Raw genomic sequence first — 24,304 nt, 5'->3', positions numbered from 1 at the left:
GAACGAGCAAACGAGGACTTCGTGCTTAAACATGGGTGAATACCACACACATAATAGCAAAGAAAGCAAGTCACAGGTGGTTGCTTACAGTGCAGGTCCATTCATAGAAAGTTCAAAGGCAGGTAAAAGTGGACAAAGGATTAGATTGTTTAAAGATATATTCAAAGTTGGGGGATAAAGAAAACGAATAACACAAAATTCAGAATAGTGGTTACCTCTGGGGTAGCGTCTTAGCTCCAGCTGCTACAACAAATTATCGTGGACCGGGGCACTTAAACAGCAGGCATTTGTTTCTCACAGTTCTGGAGGCTGAGAGGTCCATGATCAAGGTGCCGCAGCTTCCGGTCTTGGTGAGGGCCCTCTTCCTGGCTTATTGAGGGATGGCTTCTTGTTATGTCCTCTCAAGGGGTGGGTGAAGGGTTAGGTCTCCTCTTCTAAGGACACTAATGCCGCCATGAGGGTTCCACCGTCATGACCTAATTGCCTCTCCAAAGGCCCCACTTCCAAATACCATGCCCCCATACGGAAGGGGGACCCCATCATTCAGTCCATAGCAGGTAGGAACGGGTATATCACTAGGGAAGGACACAGGATTACTGAGTTACTGACAATGTTCTATTTCTTAATCTACGAGTGAGCACATACACGTTCATGTAATTATTCTTTAAACTCGACACACATTTTATAGGCTTTTCTGTATGCAATATAGATTTCAGAGTTACAAAAGAAAAAGGAGGAATGGTATCACAATCCCTCTGGATGATCTCAATGCACTGATGTCCTGAAATTTCTGACTCATTGTAAAGGAATGAATATTAACTTTAGCCCAGAAAAGAAAGACGCTCCTTGTTTTGTCAAGCTCTTGTTTTTTCCCTGCTAGCGTTGTGACCGAGGGTTCTCACTCTTTGGAGAATCTAAATGTTAAAGCACACTAAGAGCTTTTATCCCTAGTCCGTTGGCCCATGAAAAAGGGGGGCTGTCTTGTTCACCTGTCCATTATCTGTGCACAAAGCCCACTGGCTCCCCAATAAATGCACAGAGAATTGAATGGAAGGGTTCGGTGGGGAAGTGTGGAGAGAGACTCCTGTGCGCTAGAGGTACTTCTGAGTCCTCCCCGCCTCCAGACCGCACATCTGCCAATCCTTCAAGTGCTTGCTCACAGCTTCACAGTTCTACAAGTTCTTCTCAGCGCTTAGTTTGAGGCCAACTCTCCCTCCCCTGTTCTCCTCACAGTCTTGTTTCTCAGTTTTCATTATGCCCATTCTTGAGTATTTGCGGGAATGTTGACCAAGCCCACTTATCTTTGCCACTTTTGTGTGTGCCTATTGGGTTGATTTAAAGATGGGCATCTCATTGGAAAGAAAAGCCATTTCATAGTGTGTCTGCTTTCCTTGGTCCCATATAACTGACTTGAGGGGACTCCACACTAGTGAACAATGATATAAAAATACTGGGGGACCTGGGTGGCTCGGTTGGTTAAGTATCCGACTTTGGCTCAGGTCATGATCTCATAGTTGGTGAGTTCGAGCCCTGAATCGGGCTCTGTGCTGACTGCGTGGAGCCTGGAGCCCACTTTGAGTTCTGTGTTCCCTCTCTCTCTGCCCCTCTCCTGCTCACACTGTCTCTCTTTCTAAAACAAATAAACACTAAAAAAGTTTTTTAGATTCACATTAGGGGTGCCTGGGTGGCTCAGTCGGTTAAGCATCCCACTCTTGATTTTGGCTCAGGTCATGATCTCACCGTCATGACATGGAGCCCTGGATTGGGTGCCGGGAGCCGCACCGGCCTCTCTGGATGGCAATCACGGCAAGGAAGTGACAATGTTTGCAGCTCCTGCCATGCCTTCTACTACTACTGGCTCATGTTGGATATAAGCCTGCTGGTATTGACCAGGCCTCCCAATATTCCATATCAGACCCATATTCTGAATACAGATACCTCATAAGGAAAAGCATATTCCTGCCTTTACGAAAGAGACTTTAGATGAAAGCTCTATGGGCGATTGTCAAAAGGCTCTTCCTATGGGCCCTGCAGATCCAAGACTTAAGGGGTTAAGAACACAAGAGTTACAATTGAGCCTGGCCCCGAGACAAAGAGCCTATTTCAGGGCAGAACATAAGTTACTACATATATCTTTGCTAATTGGTGAAGCATAGCAGTCCCTTCCTCAAGGCCTACATTCCACAAACACCCTCCCTTACACTGGCAGCTGGGATGAGGATAGATAAGAGTAGCTAAAACATAAACCCAGGTGCAAAGACGGACACATTTAGGGCCCCCATGATGGCTTCCACACACAAACCAATTCAAAAACATTCATCCTCTTGAGAGCCAGACAGAATGACTCCTAGCTTATCTATATACAACTTAACCTATATATTATCCTGTTTTTCACTAAGAGCATCCTGTTAATTCCTTGGTTGTAAATTCACTATGACTGAGATAATTCTGCAGAATATCAAAAACTTGTTATCGCAAAAGGCCTCCCATTGTAGAAATTCCTTTCTCTGACTTCATGTTGTTGCTGAACCTTTAAATAAAGACACGAAAAACCGACAGGACAGAGATGCCTGCCTGGTGATCAGAAAGAATCTTGGGGCTCTCTCACTCTCTCTCGCCGACACCGTCCATCCTTCAGGGACCCCTGGACCTGTCGGAGCCGGCGCGGCCTCCGACAGTTGGGCTCTGCACTGACAGCAGGAGCCTGCTTGGGATTCTCTCTCTCCCTCTCTCTCTGCTACCCCCCTCCTCTACTTGCTTGAGTGTGCACAGTCTCTCTTTCTCTCAAAATAAATAAACATTAAAAAAATATATTCATATTATCCTGGCAGGAACTCGTGCTTTCCTCAGTTTTGCTCTTAGCACCTTCAGAAGATTCTGTGCGTAAAACAGCCGCAGAAAGCAGTGGTGGGTTGGAGCTCTCCGAGGCTCCTGGGGAGTGTTATGTGACCTGGCATCACCCTTGTCCCCAGGGAATGTGCCCAAAAGAGGGAGAGGACAGGGACTGTCCTTCTGCTGTTGTAGTGGCATGAGCAGCCCTGAGACTCTGGGACTCATCTCAGGCATGCTGGCTTTTCTCATGGGCGTAGCGCTTATTCTTGTGACCTCAAGACATGGTGGCTGTGGCTAAGGACAGCAGAAAGGAGTGTGGCAGGAGGGCACGTGGTGTGGCTCCTGGAGAAGGACAAGAGGCTGTGAGCCCCTCTGACAGGGCACTGCTGTCGGACATAACAGTTTCCCTGTTCTCCTGCTCAGCGGTCCCTTGAGGTCCCCCGGGGAAGTAAGATCTCACCTTGGGCCGCAGCCTGCCAGCCTCGCCTGCGGTGACAGTAGGGGCCGGTGGTGAGGATCCTCTCGGTTTGCAGTCAGCACCATCGTATGCACTGTCGGCAGGCCCTGCGCCCCTCCCTTCTGCTGTGCTGACACCTAAAACCTGGCCCTCTCCTCCCTGGGATCCCTAAGAGGGGGTGAAGGGACACCTCAGCCACCATCCCTGCCGGGGGCGGGCGGGGCACCTGGGGCTGACAGCTCAGGGAGAGCCTTCTCTGACCTGGGCTCACTGGGAGTCTCTACTGACGTGAGTTGACCAGCCTCCGAACAAAGCCCTGGCCTCCTCGCCTCCCAGGAGGGAGAGTTCGGGGCGCACCACGTGTGGCGACTCCTGCCTGGGGCTCCCAGTCCTCCCAGGGGAGCTCTGGGCGGCCTCCTCTTTCGGAGAGAAGTCCTCCGGTCGGTAGTTGAGTTCCTCACCTGGATTCCAGTTGGGACCTGGTCTCAGTCTCCTCTCTCAGCAGAATTGGGACCATCTCATTAGACCAGGGCCCTTCCTTTCCGGGCAGAAGTCAGCCCACAGCTCTGTCCCCGCTCCCGGGACTGAGAGAGGGCAGGGGGTGGGAGGGACCGGCGGCGTGGATCACTGGGTAGCCCCCCTGGTTATGGACAGAGTGAGTTCCTCAGTCTACATTCAGGGGCCCCGCCTGGAAACCTGACAAGGCCTGGAACTCCGTCCTCCCCTTTTCTGAGTCTGTGCCCCTCAGACTGATGCGTCACCTTCTGGACTCCCCAGGGAGAAGGTCAGGGTGAGCTGCATCTGGCCAAGGCTCTATGGCAGCTCTGAGGGCTGACAGCAGCTATGGGACTGTCACAGCCTGGACTCCTCCATCTACTGATCTGGGTCTTTCACCCTCACACCCAAGTCCTCACCTCCTTGAGGGCCCAGGACATGGGGCCCAAGTCTGTTTACCCCTGCATTAGGGGTAGGGCTGGGGTAAACAGGCAAGAGCGGGGGGGGGGGGGCTCTGGGAAGCCCCATGGTTTGGGGAAGGTTCTTCTCATTACTACCTAGGGTCCTCACCTGGACACCAATGAGAGCCAAAACTCCTCCCTCTGTGGCACCTGGGCCACCTGTTCCACTGCAGCCCTCCCATCCCTGTGACTCGCCAGGCAAAACTGAAGGGCTCTGCCCTACGCCGGGGGGGTCCCCTCATATCACTGAGTCCTAACCTTGATTCCTGTTCATTCCCGAGTTCCATCCCTGCAGAACTGGAACCACCCCCACTAGACCCTTCTCTTCCTGCTACCGTACAGGCAGAAATTGGGGGGGTCTCCCCACTCTAACACCTCTTCTCCAGGCCTCCCAGGGTTACCAGCTAGGGCAGGAGCAGGGGAGATTTGGGGGGCCTCCTATGTTCTCACGTGGGCGTCGCCCTCACTTCTTCGTTGTCCTCGCGTTGACACCAAGTGCTGTGGTGTCTGGCCCGTTCTTGGGATGCGACCCTCGGCTGACCTGGGGCTGCTCCGCTCAGATCTCATCTTCTTGGAACTACTGAGTTGGAAGTCAGGGTGAGCCAGATCCAGCCACAACCGTTCTGGACCCACAAGAGTTGACAGCCAGGGCACGACTCCACGCGATACCACTGTTCTGGTCGAGTCCTTTCCTCATTCTTCATTCTAGGTCCCCCCCCCCACCCTTGATGTCTATCAGCGGTTCACACTACTCGGTCTACTGACCTGAGGTCACCCTCCCTAGGCCAAGTCTCTCATGTTCCTGACAACCCCGAAGGGCAAGTGGCTGGTCAGCCCTGCCTGGGGCACTGTTGGTCTGAGGGCAGCGGCAGGTATATTGTGCGGTGTTGATCTCCTGTCCTCCTCCAGAGAGTTCCACATCTTGGCTCCTGTGCCTGGATTAAAGGCTTCTGAGGGGCGCCTGGGTGGCTCAGTAGGTTACGCATCCCATGTCAGCTCAGGTCATGATCTCACAGTTCATTAGTTCGAGCCCCATGTCGGGCTCTGTGCTGACAGCTCTGAGCCTGGAGCCTGCTTCGGATTTTGTGTCTCCCTCTCTCTGTGCCTCCTCCGCTCCCAATCTCTCAAAAATGAATACACTTCGAAAAAAAAATGTAAAAGTTTCCTAGGAAATGCTCCTCCTTGCAAACTTGAGACGAAGCTTGTGAATGAAATCGGGGTAACGGCAGCCACAGGACACAGGAAGCTGTAGCTCAAGGCAGCTGTTGGCCTGTCAGAGAAAACTGAGCTGATTTGTTTCTTCTCTTCACTGACAGACGTAGCCTCTGCCGTAAGTGTGGGTCTAACATACTGACTTTTCTATGAGGCAGGCATGGAGCTGATGGTGAGCCCCTATCTTTTGAGGTTGTCTGGCACTGCATATGTAGATGACCATATTGTCACCCAGTGCCGTCTTTTTCTTTATTCGCACCACTTATTTTGATATTTTATTGCTCTAGCTGTGTATTCCATACCAGTAGTTTGTGCACAGAGCCCTCTTTTTCTCACCTGCGACATCTCTTGGGGTAGTGAAAGGAAATGTGAATTATGATACACAATATCTGCATCCACGGAGAGGCGCAGCATAGTATGGGCTGTAGATGACTTCTGACCATGGCTCCCGCGCCGGCCCCCACCACTTACCAGCAGTGTGTCCTCACTTACATTAGCGTACTCTCTGAACCTCGGGTTCTTTATCCGTGGAGCAGGTTTGAGAAGCCCTTGCCTCCCGAGACTGATGGATGTATGGAATGTAGGTCGCAAATCCAGCACAGAGCCTGACCAGTACTGAGATACTTCTGAATAGCAATTATTACCTTGATTATTTTGACCCAGACAATATCACATACCACACCGATATATATATTTTTTTTAATCGAGGAAGAGGTCAAAGAATATGCAGTGTTCTAGGAAAAAAAAAAAAAAACTCAAAAAACACACATCAGCCAAATTACTACTTACTAAATAAAACTAGTATTTCCCCATGAAATGATTGGGCATGTGATGTGGGCATGTGGTGGATGTCCCAGTTGGATAGACCACGGAGCCACCCAGGTGTGCAAACGGCAATAACCTGACATCTCAGCTGTGCTTGCATTTAGCCCATCTCTATTTTTTTATTATTATTATTGAGAGAGAGAGAGAGAGAGTGTGCGCACAAGAGAGAGAGAGCAGGGGCGCCTGGGTGGCTTAGTCGGTTAAGTGTCCGACTTTCGCTTAGGTCATGATCTCGCGGTTCGTGGGTTCGAGCCCCGCGTCGGGCTCTGTGCTGACTGCCAGCTCAGAGCCTGGAGCCTGTTTCAGTCTGTGACTCCCTCTCTCTCTGACCCTCCCCTGCTCACGCTGTCTCTCTCTCTGTCTCCTAGAAATAAATTAAAAAAAAAAAAAACATTTAAAAAAAAAAAGAGAGAGAGAGAGAGCAGGGGAGGGACAGTGGGAGAGAAAGAGAATCCTAAGTTGGCTCCATGCTGGGGCTCCAACCCACAACCCTGGGATCATGATCTGAGCCGAAATCAAGAGTTGGGCCCTTGAGCGACTGAGCCACTCAAGTGCCCCAATCTCTATTTTTACTTATTTCACCGCCGCTAAAAATCTAGACCTCATTTAGAATTGTCCACATTACACAGAAGAATGCCTAACTCAGGTTTCTTTTTAATGGAATGATCGACCCCCCTCCACACCCCCAACCCCAGCCAGGGCAAAGCAGCTGCTGACAATCACCCTTATTCTGTTTTTTCTCTTTTTAATTTTTTAAAATGTTTGTTCATTTTTGAGAGAGAGCGCGAGTGAGCAAGTGGGGGAGGGGCAGAGAGAGAGGGAGACACAGAAACTGAAGCAGCTCCAGGCTCTGAGCTGTCAGCACAGATCCTGATGTGGGGCTTGAACCCACGAACTGTGAGATCATGATCTGAGCTGAAGTCGGACGCTCAACTGACCGAGCCACCCAGGCGCCCCTAAGAAACCCTCTGGACACTGAGTGCACAAAATACCTAGTAGTGCACTGTGTTCACCTGCCCAGGAATCCTCCTAGCGCTGGCCCAGGTGGGTGGGCACTTCTCTCTGGTTTACACATCCCTAAGGATCTGTTTTCCATCACAGACATAGTCTTTCTGCTGTGAGACCCAGCATCTGGGGCTCTGGTGCCCGCTCACCATTTCCATGCAACCGAACTTAAAATTCCCTCCCACAGAGGGACCCTCAGCTTCCCAGGCTCCCAGCCTGCCTCGGCTCAGGGTATTTACCCGGACTGCTTAGACGGAAATCTCCTCCCTCGTTCTCCCTTCTGTTTACTGCCTTTCAGGATCAGGGGTGTATCTCACCATGTTCCTTATATGATAGCTTCTCTTGGACTCTGCACTATCATTTGCAGGGGCTGGGCCTTCTTGCGCACACATCCTAGAATGCACGGTGAACAAAAGAGATAGTGAGTGAGAATTCTAATTTGTGACAGTTTGACTTCTCCCACATTCTTGAAAAGCTACACAAATCCAGGTATATATCTTTTCATTTTACCAAAAGAAAGAGTGAAAGAATTAAGAAAAACCAAGAATTAACCACTTTTTATTTATTTCACCATTTAGTTACACCTCAACTGTTCCACTGCGGGGTTCTCGTACATTTGACTGAAAATCCCTATTCCAGTGCTCTTTCTCATACTGGATCACAATAGCAGATGCAAGGGTTTTCAATCTGTTTCACAAAATAGGAAACGATTACTCTCAAATGTGATAAGCAGCACTAAGTATGCGAGCCGCGTTATTCATAAACTTACGATTCTGAATTCAAATCAACCTTTTTAAAAAGAACACACTGGAAAGATAAGAAAAAAAAAGAGGTAGATCTATATGCTCTTTCTAAATAACAGGAACACAAAGAAGAAATAAACTCTGCTCTCCCCGGCTCCACCTGACCCCCCACCGCGGAAGGGCTGCCCGGCACTTCCCATCTGCAAAGCGGAGACCCTGTCTCGGACCTCACTAGGGCTGAGAGGCGCTGCTGGAAGAGGCGCCAGCAACAGCCTTGGCCTCAGCTCTGGCCTGGGCTCGCTCTTCCTCCTCTCTCACAGCCTCCTCATATCGGCCCTGGAAGGCACTGGGGGCGGTTTTGCTGGCTTCGGCCAAAAACTCTAGGACCTTCATTTTGCTGGTTTCAGCGTGGGCCCTCGGACCCCACAGGAAGTCGTACCGAGGACTCCAGGCACTTTCCCTGCACCAGGTCTTTGGTGATGAGCTTCCTGGGCTCCCCAAAGATCGGGTGCCTCCTCCCGGCATAGACCCCCAACACATTCAGGAATTCCCACATCTCCTCCTCAGAGGTACGGTTGTCATTCATGAAGATCACCCCCAAGAGAGGCATCAGGAGCCCATTCTTGGGAAAGCCCACGCCATCGCTCAGGCGCCCTTCGACGGGAAGATCGTCTTTCCTAACAAAGGCATAAGGCTGACTGTCGGGGTCAACTTCCTTCAGGTCAAGGCCGACGACCAGACCAGCTCCGTGCGCTCCGTGCGCTCCGTGGCTCTCGGGAGGATCTCAGGGAACCGCTCCTGGTACTCCTCGGTGGTAATCTGCAGCGCTGCTGCGGGCAGTGGGCTCTCCCGCTTTATGCTTGTGCCGCAGAAACTGCACCGACAGGCCCACCTCCTCGCCCAGGGGATCTCTGTGAGCGCTTCCGGGGGACGGCGTGGCCCGGGGCGAGCCTGGCCCTTCCTGCGCTTGGCTCTTGGCACCTTCATCAGTACTGAAGCCTGAAGTGGCTGCAGCACGTCCGCTGGCGGCCCGGACCCTGGGAGCCTTCTGGAGAGAACCTGCTGCCGGGGGGTTGGGGGGAGCACCCTCAGAAACAGGCAGGGGGGAGGAGGAGGACTCCCACACCGCTGCGGCGGCCTGAGCTTCTGCAAGAGCCCGGCTCTCACTTCGGGCCTGTTGGCGTCTCTCACGGGCACGGAGCTTACTCCTCTGACCTCGAGGCATGACCGCACTTATGAACAGTGGCCAGAGTGGGACTGGCCCGTGAGCGCCTGGAGGAAGAGGATAAAAGGGTGTGAGTCCCGTCATTAGGGAGATGTCACTGTGGCTTTACGAATGCCCCCGTTGCCTGCCTGGCTCAGTCGCTTAAGCCTCCGACTTCAGCTCAGAGCACAATCTCACGGTTTGTGGGTTCGAGCCCCGCATCGGGCTATGTGCTGACCGCTCAGAGCCTGGAGCCTGCTTCGGATTCTGTGTCTCCCTCTCTCTTTGCCCCTCCCCACTTGTGCTCTGTCTTAAATGTAACAAAAACAAATGCCCCCCCCCCATTGGTATCCTTGAGGGCACTGCCATAGGACCCCCACAGGGCTTCTGGTCTCTCAGTCCATCTGTCCCCTGAGGACGTGGTGGAGGAAGTCAGAGTGTGGCTTAGGCTGCAGCCTGCTGGCCCTGCCTGCATCCAAGACCTTCACTTCTCTGCTCCTGTCGGATGCAGCTCCCGGCCACCTAAGAAATCAGTCATCTCACCCTAAAAGCTCTGCACACAGCTTTCTAGGCTGACACCACCACGAAGGCTTCACGCAGCCTCCTCTGTTCTGAAGGGGCTGCTTCCCCCACTGCTCACACAGCATTTTTACCTTCACTCCCGATAGGGCCTGGGACTCCTCTCTCTGCTGAACCGGGGCAAGCGGTCCTTAAACCAAGGCCCTCATTTACTGAAACCCTGCAAGCTGAAGTCAGCGGGCACCTGAATCTGTTCGCTCTGCCCTGGGCCCGATAGGGGTGAGGCTCGGTGCAGCCGTCACCACTGGGAGTTAACTGGTCCCCCTTTCCTCACTCAGTATCGTCACCTGACCAGTTCAGGGACTCCACCTTCAGTGGACCTGAGTCCATGCCTTTTACACCAAGGTCTTTGCTTAGACCGGACCTCAGAGTTGGAAGCCTGGGGTGAGCCACGTCCAACAAGTCTGCTTGGGGCCTACAAAGCCCAAGAACAAGGAGGGGACTCTGTGGGATCTCACAGTTCTCCATCTGGGTCATTAGCCCTGTCCTCACTCAGGGTTCTGATTTGGGCTCAGCTCAGGAATTCTGACTCCTCGTTATAATGAACTGAGTCAACCAGATCAAGGTCCTCACTTCTCTTGTGATAGGGTCCCCTCCCTAAGGAGAGGAAAAAACAAAACAAAAACCTCAAGGCCACCTGGCTATATGGGTACGTGATAACATCCCTCAGGACCTTATAACATGAGACCACTTAATCAGACTGTGTGTTCGTGTGTTCCCATATATGGGAGACAAAAAAATAGAAAATATATAAAAACTATGCCACATGGCACTCACGGCTCACTTCTTCGGTCAGAACCCAAATGATCCGGGCCCGCAGGAATAAAGTTGCTTCCTGGAAAGAAAAGCCTCAGTGTCATGACTCTGTGTGAGAATCCTGCTACACTTGGAGTCACTGGAGGGGAAGCTGGGACAAACCACATCTGGGTGCACCTACCCAGAGCCTCCGGGAGCTGAGAGCATGGGTAGGGGTTTGGGTCTGCCCCCTCTTTTGGGCTGAAGTCCTCTCATTAGCACTCAGCGTCCTCACTCTGGACTCCCATTAGGGCCTTGGTCTCCTCCTGCTGCAGAATTGGAGCCACTTCCTTAGACCACGCCCTCCTCTCCCTGGAATATTGCAAGTAGGTAGGGCCCACAGCTCTGCTGGAACCTCCCAGAACTGGGGGTGGGGGTGGGGGGTTGGGCAAGGACATGGATGGTTGTGTCTATCCATATTCAGGACCTCCACCGTCAGACCTGACCAGTTCTAGAACTCCAGCCTCCACTTAAATCCGCGGCGTTCAAGGCCAGGGTCCTCACATTGCGAGTTCCGCACAGTGGAGGTCAGGGCAGGCCTCCGTACATCTGACGCTGTGTGGGGTGGGGCCTCCGATGGCTAAGAATGGGGGAAGGGCTGTTTGCGATCCCACTGAATAGGCAGCAAGACCTGGGGCTCCCCTACTGATCTGGGTCTGTTGGCCTCATCCCCAAGTCCTTACCTCCCTCGGTCGCTAGACAGGAAGCTCAGGAGCATGGCATCTGGTCATCCCTGCCTGCTTCTCTTAGGTCCGGTTAGCCTCTCACCCCCTTTCGGGGGAAGGTCCCTTCAGAAGCGCTCAGGGTCTCACCAGGACTCGTTGGTGCACAGGCTTCTTCCTGTAGCAGAACCATGGCCTTGGCGCTTAGGCCTAGGCCCGCCCCCTCCATGTTGCCGTCCACGCGCAAGTGTGCCAGGGCTCCAGTGCCGATGCCAGAGAGCCCCACAGAGTCGTGCCCTCTTGGTGCTGGGCGTGGTGGTGGCCTCAGTCCACAGTCAGTGTCCTTACCTTGATACCTGGAATTCCCTTCTCTGCTAACCCGAGACCGCGTCCATCCGACGACCTTCCTCACCTTCCCAAAGCTTCAAGGCAGAAGTCAGGGAGAGTCACATCCACCCAAGGGTCTAGGGGCTTCTGAGGGCTGTCAGCAGGGGTGGGTCTACGGCGGCACAGAGATCTCAATCCAAGCCTGCGACTCCTCCCTCTACCCACGTGAGTCCACCAACCTCACATCCACCCTGAGTCCGTAGGAGGGGAAGTCGGAGAGCACCACGTCAAACTACCCCTGCGATGGGTTCCAAGGACGGCAGCGGGGGAGGGGCTCTGGACACACTCCTCCCTCTGCATCAATTGGCCCTTCTCCCTTTCCCGGCCTCCCACCCGAGAGCTCCGGGCAGACATGAGGAGCTCCTGAGCTCGGTGGTTGGCTTCCCAGGATTAAGAACGGGGCGCTGGGAATGAGTGACCATCTCTACTGGCCGGGATTCTCTCTTATCCTAGGCCCTCACCTTGGCTCCTGCCAGTTCCCGGGTCTCCTCGCTCTTTTTTTATCTTTGCAAGGTGCTCACCGGCCTACAGCAGGGTGCAAGGGAATCTGTATGGCTGGGGAGTTAGTTCTGGGACAGGAACGCGTTTCCGCTGTCGATGAGTGTGTCTGCGCTGCAAACGAAGATTGTTTTGACAGTTCTGTTGGGAATGATAGGTAAGGTGAAATGTTAATGTCTTTGCTAAAAGTTGGGCTTGACAAACTCTGAGTCCTCCTGCTTTGCTTTGCCTTATCTGTGCTCTAGGCTTGGTTGTGAGAGTCTGACGGCATAGACCCTCACAAAGGGCATTTGATGGGTTTCTGTCACTGATTTAGGCACTGTGATAGACACTAGGGCTGAAGAGAGAGGGGGCCAGAGAGGGAAGGAGAAAGAGACTGAAAGCTCCTTGCCCCTGGGGCACCTGTTCGCTCTGTCGGTTGAGTGTCTAACTCTTGATTTTGGCTCAGATCGTGATCCCAGGGTTGTGGGATTGAGCCCTGCTCTGGGCTCTGCACTGGATGCGAAGCCTGCTTAAGATTCTCCCTTCTCTTTTTCTCTTTGTCTCTCTTTAAAAAAAAAAAAATCCTTGCGGGGCCTGGGCGCCTCAGTCCGTTGAGTGTCCGATTTCAGCTCAGGTCATGATCTCATGGCTTGTGGGTTTGAGCCCCACTTTGGGCTCTGTGCTGACAGCTCAGAGCCTGGAGCCTGCTTTGGATTCTGTGTCTCCCTCTCTCTCTGTTCCTCCACCGTTCGTGCTCTCTGTCTCTCAAGAATGAATAAACATGGGGAAAAAAAGAAAAGAAATATTAAAAAAACAAAAAGCAAAAATCCTTGCCCCTAAAGCGCTATATTAGTCTTACCCTGGGGAATCAGCAACTGCAGCTCTCAAGCCAAATCTAGCCCACCGTGAGGTTTCGCAAATGCAGACTTGGTCAAACACAGCCACGTTTATTCATTCACATGTTACCTGTGGCTCCTTTTATGCTACAACAACAGTTAGGTAGTCTTGACAGAGACTGTATGTCCCATAATGCCTAAAATATTTACCACCTGGCCGTTTCCAGAAAATGTCTGTAATTCTTGATTCGTGGGAGAGGCCAGCATTCACACAAGTGAATATAATTTTCACTTGTTTGTGAGAAAGGGTAGGACCCATGCAGAAAGTGCTGTTTGCACAGGAGAGCAGGGCGGCTTCATGGAGAGAGAACCCTGGAGCTGAACTTGGAGGAATGGGTAGGGTTCAGGCCAGCTGAGACACAGGAGGACATTTCAGGTGAGGTGGGCGTCACCCTTGCCGGCTCTTCACGATCACTTGGAGAGCTTTAATAGGGATGCCTGGTTCTCCTCTCCCAGAGATTCTGACTCAGCTGTTCTGTGGCCGGGCCTGGCCATCAGGAGCTTTTAAAGCTCCCTAAGTGTTTCTCAGGACAGCCCAGGGTAAGAAGCACTGAGCCAAAAAGGTGTCAGGGGACACTTAGGAGCAAGGTGTGAATGGACAGTCTGTCTCGGTGCAGGGGGGAGGGGCAGTCAGCGGGGGCATAAGCTTAGGAAGTGGGGGTTGACATCCAGGCCGGGAAAATTGGGTCTTGTCATGGGAAAAAATGACCAGTCAGAGAATGTGGGCCCGAGAGCACCATGATCAGAGGGGCACACAGTGAAGCGTCATCTAAAGGGAGTGTGGGGAGGAAATAAAAGTAACAGGCTGTTAGGGCCTGCAGGAGTTGAGGCAACATGAGGGGCCTGTCTTACCTGGGGCAGCCACACGTGGCTCGGCAGGTGCAGCGGTGACGACAGAAATGGTAACAACTTGGGCATGACGTGGGCGGCAACCTGTCAGAATGGTCTCCACTATGTGGCCCAGGAGGCCTCTGCTCTGGAGGCTTAACGCTTTAGTTTCTGGATCATGGACAACTACGGGGTCCTGGAGGAGAGCCGAGGCTGCAGGGCGACACTTGGGTCCCCAGACCGGCCATGCTTTACCCGTGGGGGAGAAAGTCGTGCTTAACGGGCTAAACATTGCCTTTGGGAGATGGATCCTCATACCTGAAACATTTTGCTTTATTTTAAAGTTTATTTAGTTATTTTGAGAGAGAGAATCGCAAGCAGGCTCCGAGGTCGTGACCTGAGCCTGACCTCACCACGACCTGTCAGATCATGACCTGAGTTGAAATCAAGAGTCAGACGCTTAACCGACCGAGCACCCCAGGCCGCCCGAACCTGAAATATTTTAAAGGGACATTTGCAGATGCCGAGGTCTAGCCGGATAGGGGTGATGTTGGACGGATGGAGCCAGAGGTGATGGGAAGGTTTCGAGTGGAGACGAATGGGAGAATTTTGACAACGTTGGAAGGCAACAGGGACACAGAAAGAGGTGAAGCATATTGGGGGAGAGCAATTTTGGTTTTGAAGATGAAGAACCAGTTAGTATCTAAGTGGGGCTGGCTTTTATCACGAGGCACCTGCACAATTTGGAATGACCTCTTTTCTATGCTCTCTTAAAATGTACAATAAGGCAGACATTTCAAGACCCCGTGGGAGCTAGAGACCAGTAGGGGGTTTGATGCCCCTTTGCTCTCTTCACACCATTCAGGTAGGACCTGAGAGGTTCTCACTCTTGGCCTGTGAGATGTTTTTGTTTGTTTGTTTTAAGCTTATTTATTTATTTTGAGAAACTCAGAGAGAGAGAGAGGAAGAGAGAGGGAGAGAGAGAGAATCCCAAGCAGGCTCTGAGCTGTCAGCACAGAGCCCGACGCGGGGCTCGAACCCACGAACTGTGAGATCATGACCTGAGCCAAAGTCAGATGCTTAACCGACTGAGCCACCCAGGTGCCCTGTCCTTTTTCATGTATCTATGCAGAAGCACACCTTCCTGCTTTAAACAGACAAAAAAGAAGGTTTTGCCTGCAGTCTGGATTCTGCTTCTGAGAGGGTAGGTACACAGGAGCTTTTCACAACCTCTTCTGACTTAGATAAAATTGGAACGACATCTAATCAGAAACCCAATACCTTCTTTGAGATGGGTTAATGGGCATATAGTTTTCAGTTCTTTTCTTTTAATGTTTATTTTTGAGAGAGAGAGAGAGAGACAGAGCATGAGCAGGGGAGGGGCAGAGAGAGAGGGAGACACAGAATCCAAAGCAGGCTCCAGGCTCCTAGCTGTCAGCACAGAGCCTGACGTGGGGCTTGAACTCAGAACTGTGAGATCATGACCTGAGCCGCAGCTGGAGGCCTAATCGACTGAGCCACCCAGGTGGCCCTAGTTTTCAGTTCTTTAAAAAAAAAATCACTAAGCAACAAGCAGATACAATTTTTTTTGGCAAAAGTTTCAAAAAGTTTTGTCCAAAAGGTTGGACAAAAAACCGAAAGCTTTTTGCGGGGACAAATTCATGGGAATTTGGGGAGCATGACATGTCCCTTTAATTACTGTCAGGTAGAATTAGTCTTTATGGGCAAGGCCTGACTTGAGTACAACAGATAACAGCCATTAGTAGTTGAGCTCACAAGTACACCACAAGAAAGGAAAAATAATCAGTTGTGTGGTGAGTTCTCAGGTGACTCTAGGCCTACAAGACTAATGTCCTGAACTCCTATACTCCCAGTCCCTGGAGAGCAGAGATGGGACATGGGGGGATCTGGCCACTCTGTATAGACAGAGTTTAGCTTCAGATGACCAAGGTGGTAAACAGAGGCCACATGAGGAAAGAGATTCCAAGACTCTCAAGCCAGAATGTTGGGGGAAATGTGTAGACACCACCAGATGGCATAGCAAAAAGTAGCAAGCCCACTATGGATTTCTTCACAGTAAATGATGTCCTCTGTCAGTGGTCACAAATTTACTATCATAGGATTCCCTTAGGAGATCTGTTAAGTTTCTAATGCAGAAGGTCTAAGGCAGGGGGCTCAGGAGCCTGCACTTTTAACCAAGTGATGTCAACCTTGCTGGTCCACAGACCATACTTTAAGTAGCAATGTCCTGGAAGACTCCCCAAGGGTGAACCCATGAACATAGACTGTTCTAGCAAATGGCACTTTGGTGAGTCAGAGCTAGTCCAGTCCCTCGGAGAGGCACTGAGGAACACTGGGCTGTCATAGAAGGTGGAAGGGACGCTAGGAAACACACTGGGTAGGTGTCAAAGTTGACAGGTGACCTGGAACAAAATGCTTGAGTTGCCTGATCTCAGTTCTGGGAAGCGGGGAGGGGGGGATGTGCCCTTAAAAATTCATTTTTATAATATTGACACAGTCCAGTCTATATTCAAAGGATGCCTGCTTTTGTGTCATTTTCTTGGTAAGAACTACCTGATATCTCTTGTATTAGAAGCCAGTGTTTATCAGTGTTGCCCCGGTGAAGAGGAAGGTTCTCTGCCTGACGTGCTACAAGATGTCCCTGCACAGATTTACCTGCCCTCTAGCAGAAGGGCTTGATGAACCTCTCCTCATCCATGTCATCTCCAAGCCAATCGTTTTCATTGTTCTAAAGTCTCATGACCCTGTGGAAACCCAAATCATGACACCTTCCTTTAACTTCCTCATTTGTGAGATGTGGGGTTGTGTCTGAGCATTCTCTGGGGTATCTTCCAACTTCAATAATCCAAGACTCGAAAGATAATATTAAATTCTCAATATTACAATCTATCAACGATACTTCTCTGATGTAGACAGCATGCTTGCACAGAGCTTAGAGTTTCCGATAGGCAAATTCACCTGGGCTTTGGGTAGAGCTCTCAGCAATTAACATGGACCAACCTTAAATGTCAATTGGATTTTTATACCATGGGCATCTCAAAGATTTTAGTCTGCTTGTATTCCCATTGAATCCAGGAAAACTAGAGATGCAAATTAGGAATCACCACTTTTAGCTATTTAAAGCATTGACACTTTCAGAGAGCATTGGCACTCTAACGGTGGGCTATACATGCATTCCATCACAGGGCTGGGATGCGTGGCAGGGGACGTGGTGACCAGAGAACCTTCTCCCAAGATGACCCCATGGTAGTGGTCATATCCACCCCACACTCTGGGGCCTCCTTGGCATGGATGTCAGTATGCCCCTCAAAGAATTTGTTCACTGTATCTGATAGGTTGTCTCTTCTCACCTGGAGTCCAGGGAGCTTAGACAGCCCCTGTTTGTGACCGACTGTGCTATTTCTTTAGTACTTTCCTGGTCTCTAACGGCTAGGAGTCTCCCTGAAAGCAGAAGCTCTCAAACTGTGGTATTTAAGCCCTAAAGAAAACAATTTGGAATAACTGTCAAATTATAAAAGTATATGGTCTTCTGTAATTCCACATTTAAGATGTTTTCCAACAGCAACACTTGCTCATGCATGAGCTTATATATGTTAGTCATTACAACATGATTCATAATAGCAAACACTGGAATCCACCATGTTCATCAATGGGGGGCTGAATAAACAAAGTAGGAGACACTATGCAGGTATAAGAAAGAATGAAGAAGAATTTTCTATAATGATATAGAAAGTTCTCCAAGATATAGTGTGTAGTGAGGCAAGCAAGGAGCAAATATACTACCATTTCTGTAAAATGGTGGTGGACTGCCAGAAAACTCACATTTGTATTTATCTGCCAGTGCATAAGAAATGTGCAGTAGCATGTACATGTAAGAATCTAACAGGAGCAGTCACTCATTGGAAGGAGTGGTGATAGATGTTGAGAACTCTGAGGTAGTATAGTGACTTTTCACTGAATGCCTTTTTTTTTTTTAAAGTTTATTCATTTTAAGAGAGAGAGTGCGCACATGCACGTGAGCAGGGCTGGGACAGAGAGGGAGGGAGAGAATCCTAAGCAGGCTCCACGCTGTCAGCACAGAGATGGACGCCGGGCTCGATCCCATGAACCGTGAGAACATGGCCTGAGCCGAAATCAAGAGTGGATAGCTTAACCGACTGAGTCGCCCAGGCACCCCTGAATGCCTTTCTTATGCTTTTAATTTTGACTCATGAGAAAAGCTTACTTATTTCAAAAGTTAAATACATCTTATAAAAGTTTAATGAAACAAAACCCCTGTGTTCTGAGGAATCACCTGGGGAGCTTGTTTTAAGATGCAGATTTTTAGGCCAAACCCCGAGATATTCTGAGTCAATTGGGAATTGGAGAACCTGCATTTTGCGACAAGTAGTCTGGGTAATTCTGATGCAGATGGTTCTGGAACCGAAGAACTGTGGGGCATGTGGCCACAGACTACATCCATTCAACAGCTTTATTTTTATTGAACATCGAATACATGCGTCTGTCCATTTCATAAATTACACTTTATTATATTAAGAACTAAAACACATTTCTTATGTTCTATGACTTAAATATTCAGCTTACTATACTGGGTTTCAGTTAATGTCACACAGACCATGTACAATGTAATAGAAGCGTTGGAAATGTTTCTTGAAAAACGAGAATACAATCAATGAGCATACTTCACAGATAGAATTTTACATGGTCACACAGTTAGTTAAGTTTGCACATTTAAAAGGACCTGAATCATTCATATTAATATTGTGACTTTCTTATAAATAATTCATTAGTCTAAGGAGTCTAGGCAAAGCCAAACCATGACATTATTTATACTAAGTACCACACCTGGAACTTGTTCTGACTTATATAACAGAGCACATTTTTGATGCAATAAATATTTACAGGTAATAGTAACAAGTACAAGTATAATTTATAAAATATAAGTCTAATATTTAAAACAAAACAGAAAATGACATAAAGAAGTTTGTGCCATGTAGTTTTACAACTCACCAAATTGACCCTTTCAACAAATTTTATTACCCCAAATTCTGCCAACTTGGATGCAAGAAAGGTTATGTTTGAATCAGTTTGAGGCCAGATTACAGGGGAAAAATTTTTTTTAATCAATTTTACTTTCTTAATGTTATTCATTATCAGTATCAATATGTCAATAGCACTAGCCGAAACTGAAGTAAATTCATGAAAAAATTTGGATTTACAACAGTCCCAATGATACAATGTAACTTGAACACTGAAATCTCCAGTTATACCAAAATTTTCAAACTCGTCTGGGAATTAATGAGGTGTTGAATGTGTCAAGTTTTACTGTCCATTAAAACGATCCTTTTAAAAGACCATGAAATTCTGTGAGTCCTTCCTTGTCATTCTGTGGCTCTGGGAATGAATTTGAAATTTAGGGAACAAAAAAGAAAAAAATCTTATCTTCTAGAATGTGAGCTCTGAATGGGTAGAGAGACAGTGGTATTTGGGTTTGTAGTAGGGCACTAAGTCCACACCTGAGCTCGGAACTTAGTCCACGAGACCTTTTCCTGTTAATGGGTGTTCACGTGGCCTCCATCTCCAGGCTCAGGAAAATCATCCGCTATCATGTCTTACTGTTTGGCAGGGGGGTGATGGGGAAGGGGTTCCACCCCTTCCTGATACCTGTTCTCTGACTAATCCCAATTCAAATAAAGGTGCCTGGATTGACTGTTCTCACTTGGGTCCTCTGTATATGGCCCTTTGCCAAGGATTTTCTCTACTCTGGTAGCCACAGACCTAGGTGGGAAACTCTTCCTGGGGCTTACCGTTGCAACTGAATTGTGTCTCTGGGGCCAACTGAACTAAGGAACTTCCTTGTGCACCAACTCTGTGCTACATTTCAGCCTCTGTTTGCAGTGAGCCCTTAACTTATGTGCTTAGAAACATCTTCCATGCCCTTTGTGTGTAGTCCTTGACTTCATCCGTGGTTCAGGCCTTTGGACAAAAGCTAGAGTAGGGAATGGGATTATCTATCAGTCACTGTGAACTTAATGCCTCACATGGGGCTGCATTTGAGGAGCAATGCCAAGCAATGGGATGGGTGAGGTCTTAAGAGAGATCCAGGTCCACATTAATACTCTGCCATTCAGCTGTGCCATGTGACCTTGGGATGGTGATGTGATCTCCCTGGGCTTCAGCTTCATCATCTGAATATGTGTCAAGGTGCACGTGAGGAAGAATAGAAATGTGCTCACCACTGCATTGGGCACATCATTGGTGCTTGGTGAAATCGAGCCCCTTCCTTTCCAGCACTTCTAATAACATTTTTGTTTATTTATTTTGAGGGGAGAGAGAGAGGGAGAGACAGAAGCACAAGTAGGCGCCATACCATCAGCGAGGAGCCCGACATGGGGTTCAAGCTCACAAACAGGAAATCATGACCTGAGCTGAAATCAAGAGTCAGACGCTTAACCAACTGAGCCTCCCAGGCGCCCCCTTCCAGCACTTCTAGAGTCACAGAACTCCCCTCAGGTTTCACACAAATAGAGTGTGTTCCGTGGCTTGTAGTTTTGCTCCCCAGGATCCCGTGCCTTCTTATCTTAGACTTCCACTTCAGTGTGACACGAACTGCTGTTCTGGCTAATGTACCTCCCTGGCACAGCCAACAATGGCATCATTCCCTGCCCTGGGCCAAGTTAAACAGATCCACTTTGCAGACACAGACTATCCTGTAAACTGGGAAAGTGATCAGCACTGTTCTTCGATATCACAAAACGTCCAGGAGTATAAATGAAATCAGAGTTCGCTGAACCATATGAAATCACCCTTTTGTAGGTCAAGTATGGTCCACTCTCTGTAGTGTCATACTGCAGCCTCATAGTTCCATGGGTCTTTGAATCTAATCATACATGGTCACTAGTAAATGTCATTTACAAATTTCCATAGCAGAAGATGCTAAACAGCACTGTGGCCAGCAGGGAAGGCTTGGATTAGATGAGACAATTGAGTATAAAAATGCTTTATAGACCATGAACACTAGGTAAATGCAAATTGTGTTTTTAAAATAATCATGGGCACATAATATTTGAACCCAGGGGCCGTTAAACTTTTTAAAAAGTTAGATAAACTCCACTGAGTGCATTTCTAACGTGGTCTCAGAAAAGAAAAGTCTGTTCTCAACGTGTGATTTGTTGATTGCTCTGGATATGTTCAGCTGGAGTTCATGCTTGGCCCCTACCTAAAGAAAGGGTGTCTTTGAAGGGCAAAGTTATGGCAAGAGATTTCTGGATATTGAAGTTGTTGTGTTTGTGTGTGGGGGGGTGAGAGACTGCCAGAGGATTGTCAGGGTAGGGGCTGAGAGGAATGACCATCACATATAAACTAGAGCTTATTAGGGCTTGGTTTCTTTGAATAGCTCACACAAAGTCTGGCCCCAGGAGAGTGAATAATTTCTTTGTTTTCAGCTGTTAATCTATTTGATGAAAATTCAGCCAGCCGTTAGACGGATGGGCAAAATGTGTCCTATTCTTCCCAGCAAGCCAGGTTTAGCAGTGACAGTCTCTAACAGCAGCTCCTTCGGGGCCTGGATGCGAAGGGCGGCAGTGGCCAGAAAGCCGGCCTCTCTCACGTCTCACCGCCACGGAAGTGTGTACCAGTCACTCACCTCTCACGTGATCAGGTTTCCAGGGCGCTCATTCCCATGTGGCTTTTGGGAAAGTGGCTTGGCCACCTTTTAGTCCACAGGTGGAGGATGTCATTCAACTCGTGGTCCCCAAACAAAGCTCATCTCTCTTACCGGAAGACATTTGGTATGTGAATCGACTCTGAAACCAACAATCAACTGCTACTTTTGGCACAAAGACTTTACAACTTCAGTGTGCCCGTGTCCTTTGGACAAGTTCATTTATTTCTGTTCAGTGAGCCCTCTCATAACGAGCTGAGTTCGGCTTCGTCTGAAGCAGCCTCTAAACTGTTTATTTATCATCCTTCTCCATCCTTTAAGATGTAACCAAAGTGTCTGTGTGGCAAAGAGGGAATCGAGAGGGCTTGTTAATGAGGCAGAAGGCCAGGGTCAGTGGGGGAGTGAGGGCAGCTAGAAGAACAGGGGTTAGCTCATTTATGGGGAGTCATCACGGAAGGTGTGGGGGCCTCACCCGCGCCAAGCAGGGAGGCCCATCCTGCTGTGGAAGATCGCTCCTAACAACAGCTGCGCCTTCCCAGCCAGCAGCGGCCGGTGGTGGGCAGGCTGCCGTGTTTATTGCTTAATCTATCACTGTTGAGCCGCCTGCCTCAGGGAGGCTCAATTTAAGATAGGTTGAAAGGTAGTGTCTGTCAATTGAATAAACACAGATGGTTTTCCACAGCAAAAATTGATTTTTTTTCCCCCTCGCCAAAGACATAAGCGCTAAACGTGATTATCTTTGGAAGCCGGGTGTGAAATGTCTTAGCTCCAGCCCCTGCCACACGCTGCCCTAGCAGCGAGGTGATACCACCTGGGGGCTTGGGTCTCTCTCACCGGAATTTTAGGGTCTTGAGGTGGAGTCAGAAGTTGGCTTCCCTAGAGAAGGACCCGACTACCTCCGTCCCAACAAGCGGGTTCGCGTCCGTCTATCAGTTGATTCCCAGAACAGTTTTACCAGTCCTGGGCCGCTGGCTGGCACACGCCTTCTCCAGCCCTTCCATTTAGGAGTCTCAAAGAGGTGATAATAGGTGCCTCAGGACACACAGCTGGACCTAGATTTCAGTCTCCTGTTTGCCCAGACGCTAGGGCGGAGTCTGAGACAGCCTTTGCCATGATGTTACGTGAAGGAGACATTAAGTGACTCCTACTCCCAAAATATCTTTGAGGGCAGGTAGATCAGAGATGCTTGAACAAGTCACAAAAGTACCCAGAACACTATACACTGTAGCCCCTAACTAGGTATGAAGTCACTTATACTCAAGAGTTTTGAAGAAATCCAAGGGTAAAGTTGTGGAACAGTAGTTTGAGATAACAGGTGCATGGAGGTCAGAGATGAGTAGGAAAAATACCCTTTGTATAATGAGATTGAGCAATATGTTTTCTTATGTGTTTTTCCGCTTTAATTCCACAGCATAACAAGCTAATGGGACACCATTCATACACATTATTCCAGTGAGTCCCTGACAGACTAGTCTCCTTCCATTCCACTAACGTGAACATGAGTATAGCATGTTGCTTGAAAGATTTCCCCAGATGAGTTGTTGCAAAGGTAGCAGAAGTGGGGCACCTGTGAGGGGGCTGGCAGTACAAATGCGTTAGAGACAGAATTGGGAACATGACGGGGCTCAGAGGATTTCAGCAAAGGTATCTTAGCACTGTCCTCTCATTCTAGAGTTGAAAAAATGAGTCTAGAGAAGGGAAATTGATAGCCAAGCTCATATAGCTAGAGACCAAGCTGGGATGCTCGGCTGAGAATCTTGGTTCTTTCTGCTACACTACCTGTCTTGTTCTTCAAACTGTCCAGTGTCATTATGGACTCCCAGGAGAGCAGGTGGGGACAGTATAGAAGTGCATGGGGGGCACCTGGGTGGCTCAGTCAGCTGAGTGTCCGACTTTGGCTCAGGTCATTATCTCACAGTTCATGGGTTCAAGCCCCACGTCGGGCTCTGTGCTGACAGCTCGGAACCTGGAGCCTGCTTCAGATTCTGGGTCTCCCTCTCTCTCCCTGCCCCTCTCCCACTCACAGTCTGTCTCTCTCGCTCTCAAAAATAATCATTAAAAAAAAAAAAAGAAGTGCATGCAGCTCACAGAAGGAAGTGAAGAGATCTCACTCCAGCTAATATAACTGTAAACACAGATCTTCACATCCGTCTGGGTCCTAACTTCTAAAGCTCTGCCAACGGTGAGTGCTTCCTTGTAACAAGAGATGAAAATGTTTCAATATGTGCCACGTCTAAAGAGAGCTGACAGTTCTTTCTCACTTGGGCAGAGAAAACCAGAGCAAAAATCATCTTCAAATGTAAGGGATACACATGACAGCGCATTTGCAGAATTTAGATTTATCTGAAAGTGGGTTAACATGTTTGCAGTCTAGCAGAATTGGCCTATCATGGAATCAAGAAAAACTTGATTCAGTGTTTCTAAAGTAAGATTGTCAAATCTCTCTACTCAGGAAAATAAAAACTATTTCAGTCCAGTACTTTTCTGCCCACGGGCTGTTTCATAAATACTCCTCTTACGTCGAAAGTTAATGACTTGGTAGCTGTTTTACAATCCATTCTTAAAGCTAAGCCCCCCTGCAAATTATTTATACATATTCAAACAGAAATATATATTACTGAAATTTTAGTCATTTCCTCCCACAGACTTTAGGTAAGCATATGTTAAATGTAAACATGTTTCTCTTTCCACTCAGGAAATGTATTTACTTAGATTTGGCTCTTTGCTGCATTTTTTTTTTCACATGAACTGACTGCTTC

General features: G+C 49.0%; 1 protein-coding gene across 1 annotated transcript; it reads right to left on the bottom strand.

The window, feature by feature from the left end:
• Positions 1 to 8,261: 8,261 nt before the first annotated feature.
• Positions 8,262 to 9,281, bottom strand: MAGEB17 (MAGE family member B17). The gene is given in 4 exon segments (XM_039233965.1): positions 8,262 to 8,475; positions 8,477 to 8,781; positions 8,784 to 8,856; positions 8,858 to 9,281. Coding segments are annotated over 4 exon segments (990 nt in total). The 5' UTR covers positions 9,256 to 9,281.
• Positions 9,282 to 24,304: the final 15,023 nt, after the last annotated feature.

This window comes from Hyaena hyaena, unplaced genomic scaffold, assembly GCF_003009895.1.
Source record: "Hyaena hyaena isolate Hyena2069 unplaced genomic scaffold, ASM300989v1 scaffold_80, whole genome shotgun sequence".
Lineage (NCBI taxonomy): Eukaryota > Metazoa > Chordata > Mammalia > Carnivora > Hyaenidae > Hyaena > Hyaena hyaena.
This window is presented reverse-complemented; position numbering and strand designations above follow the sequence as displayed.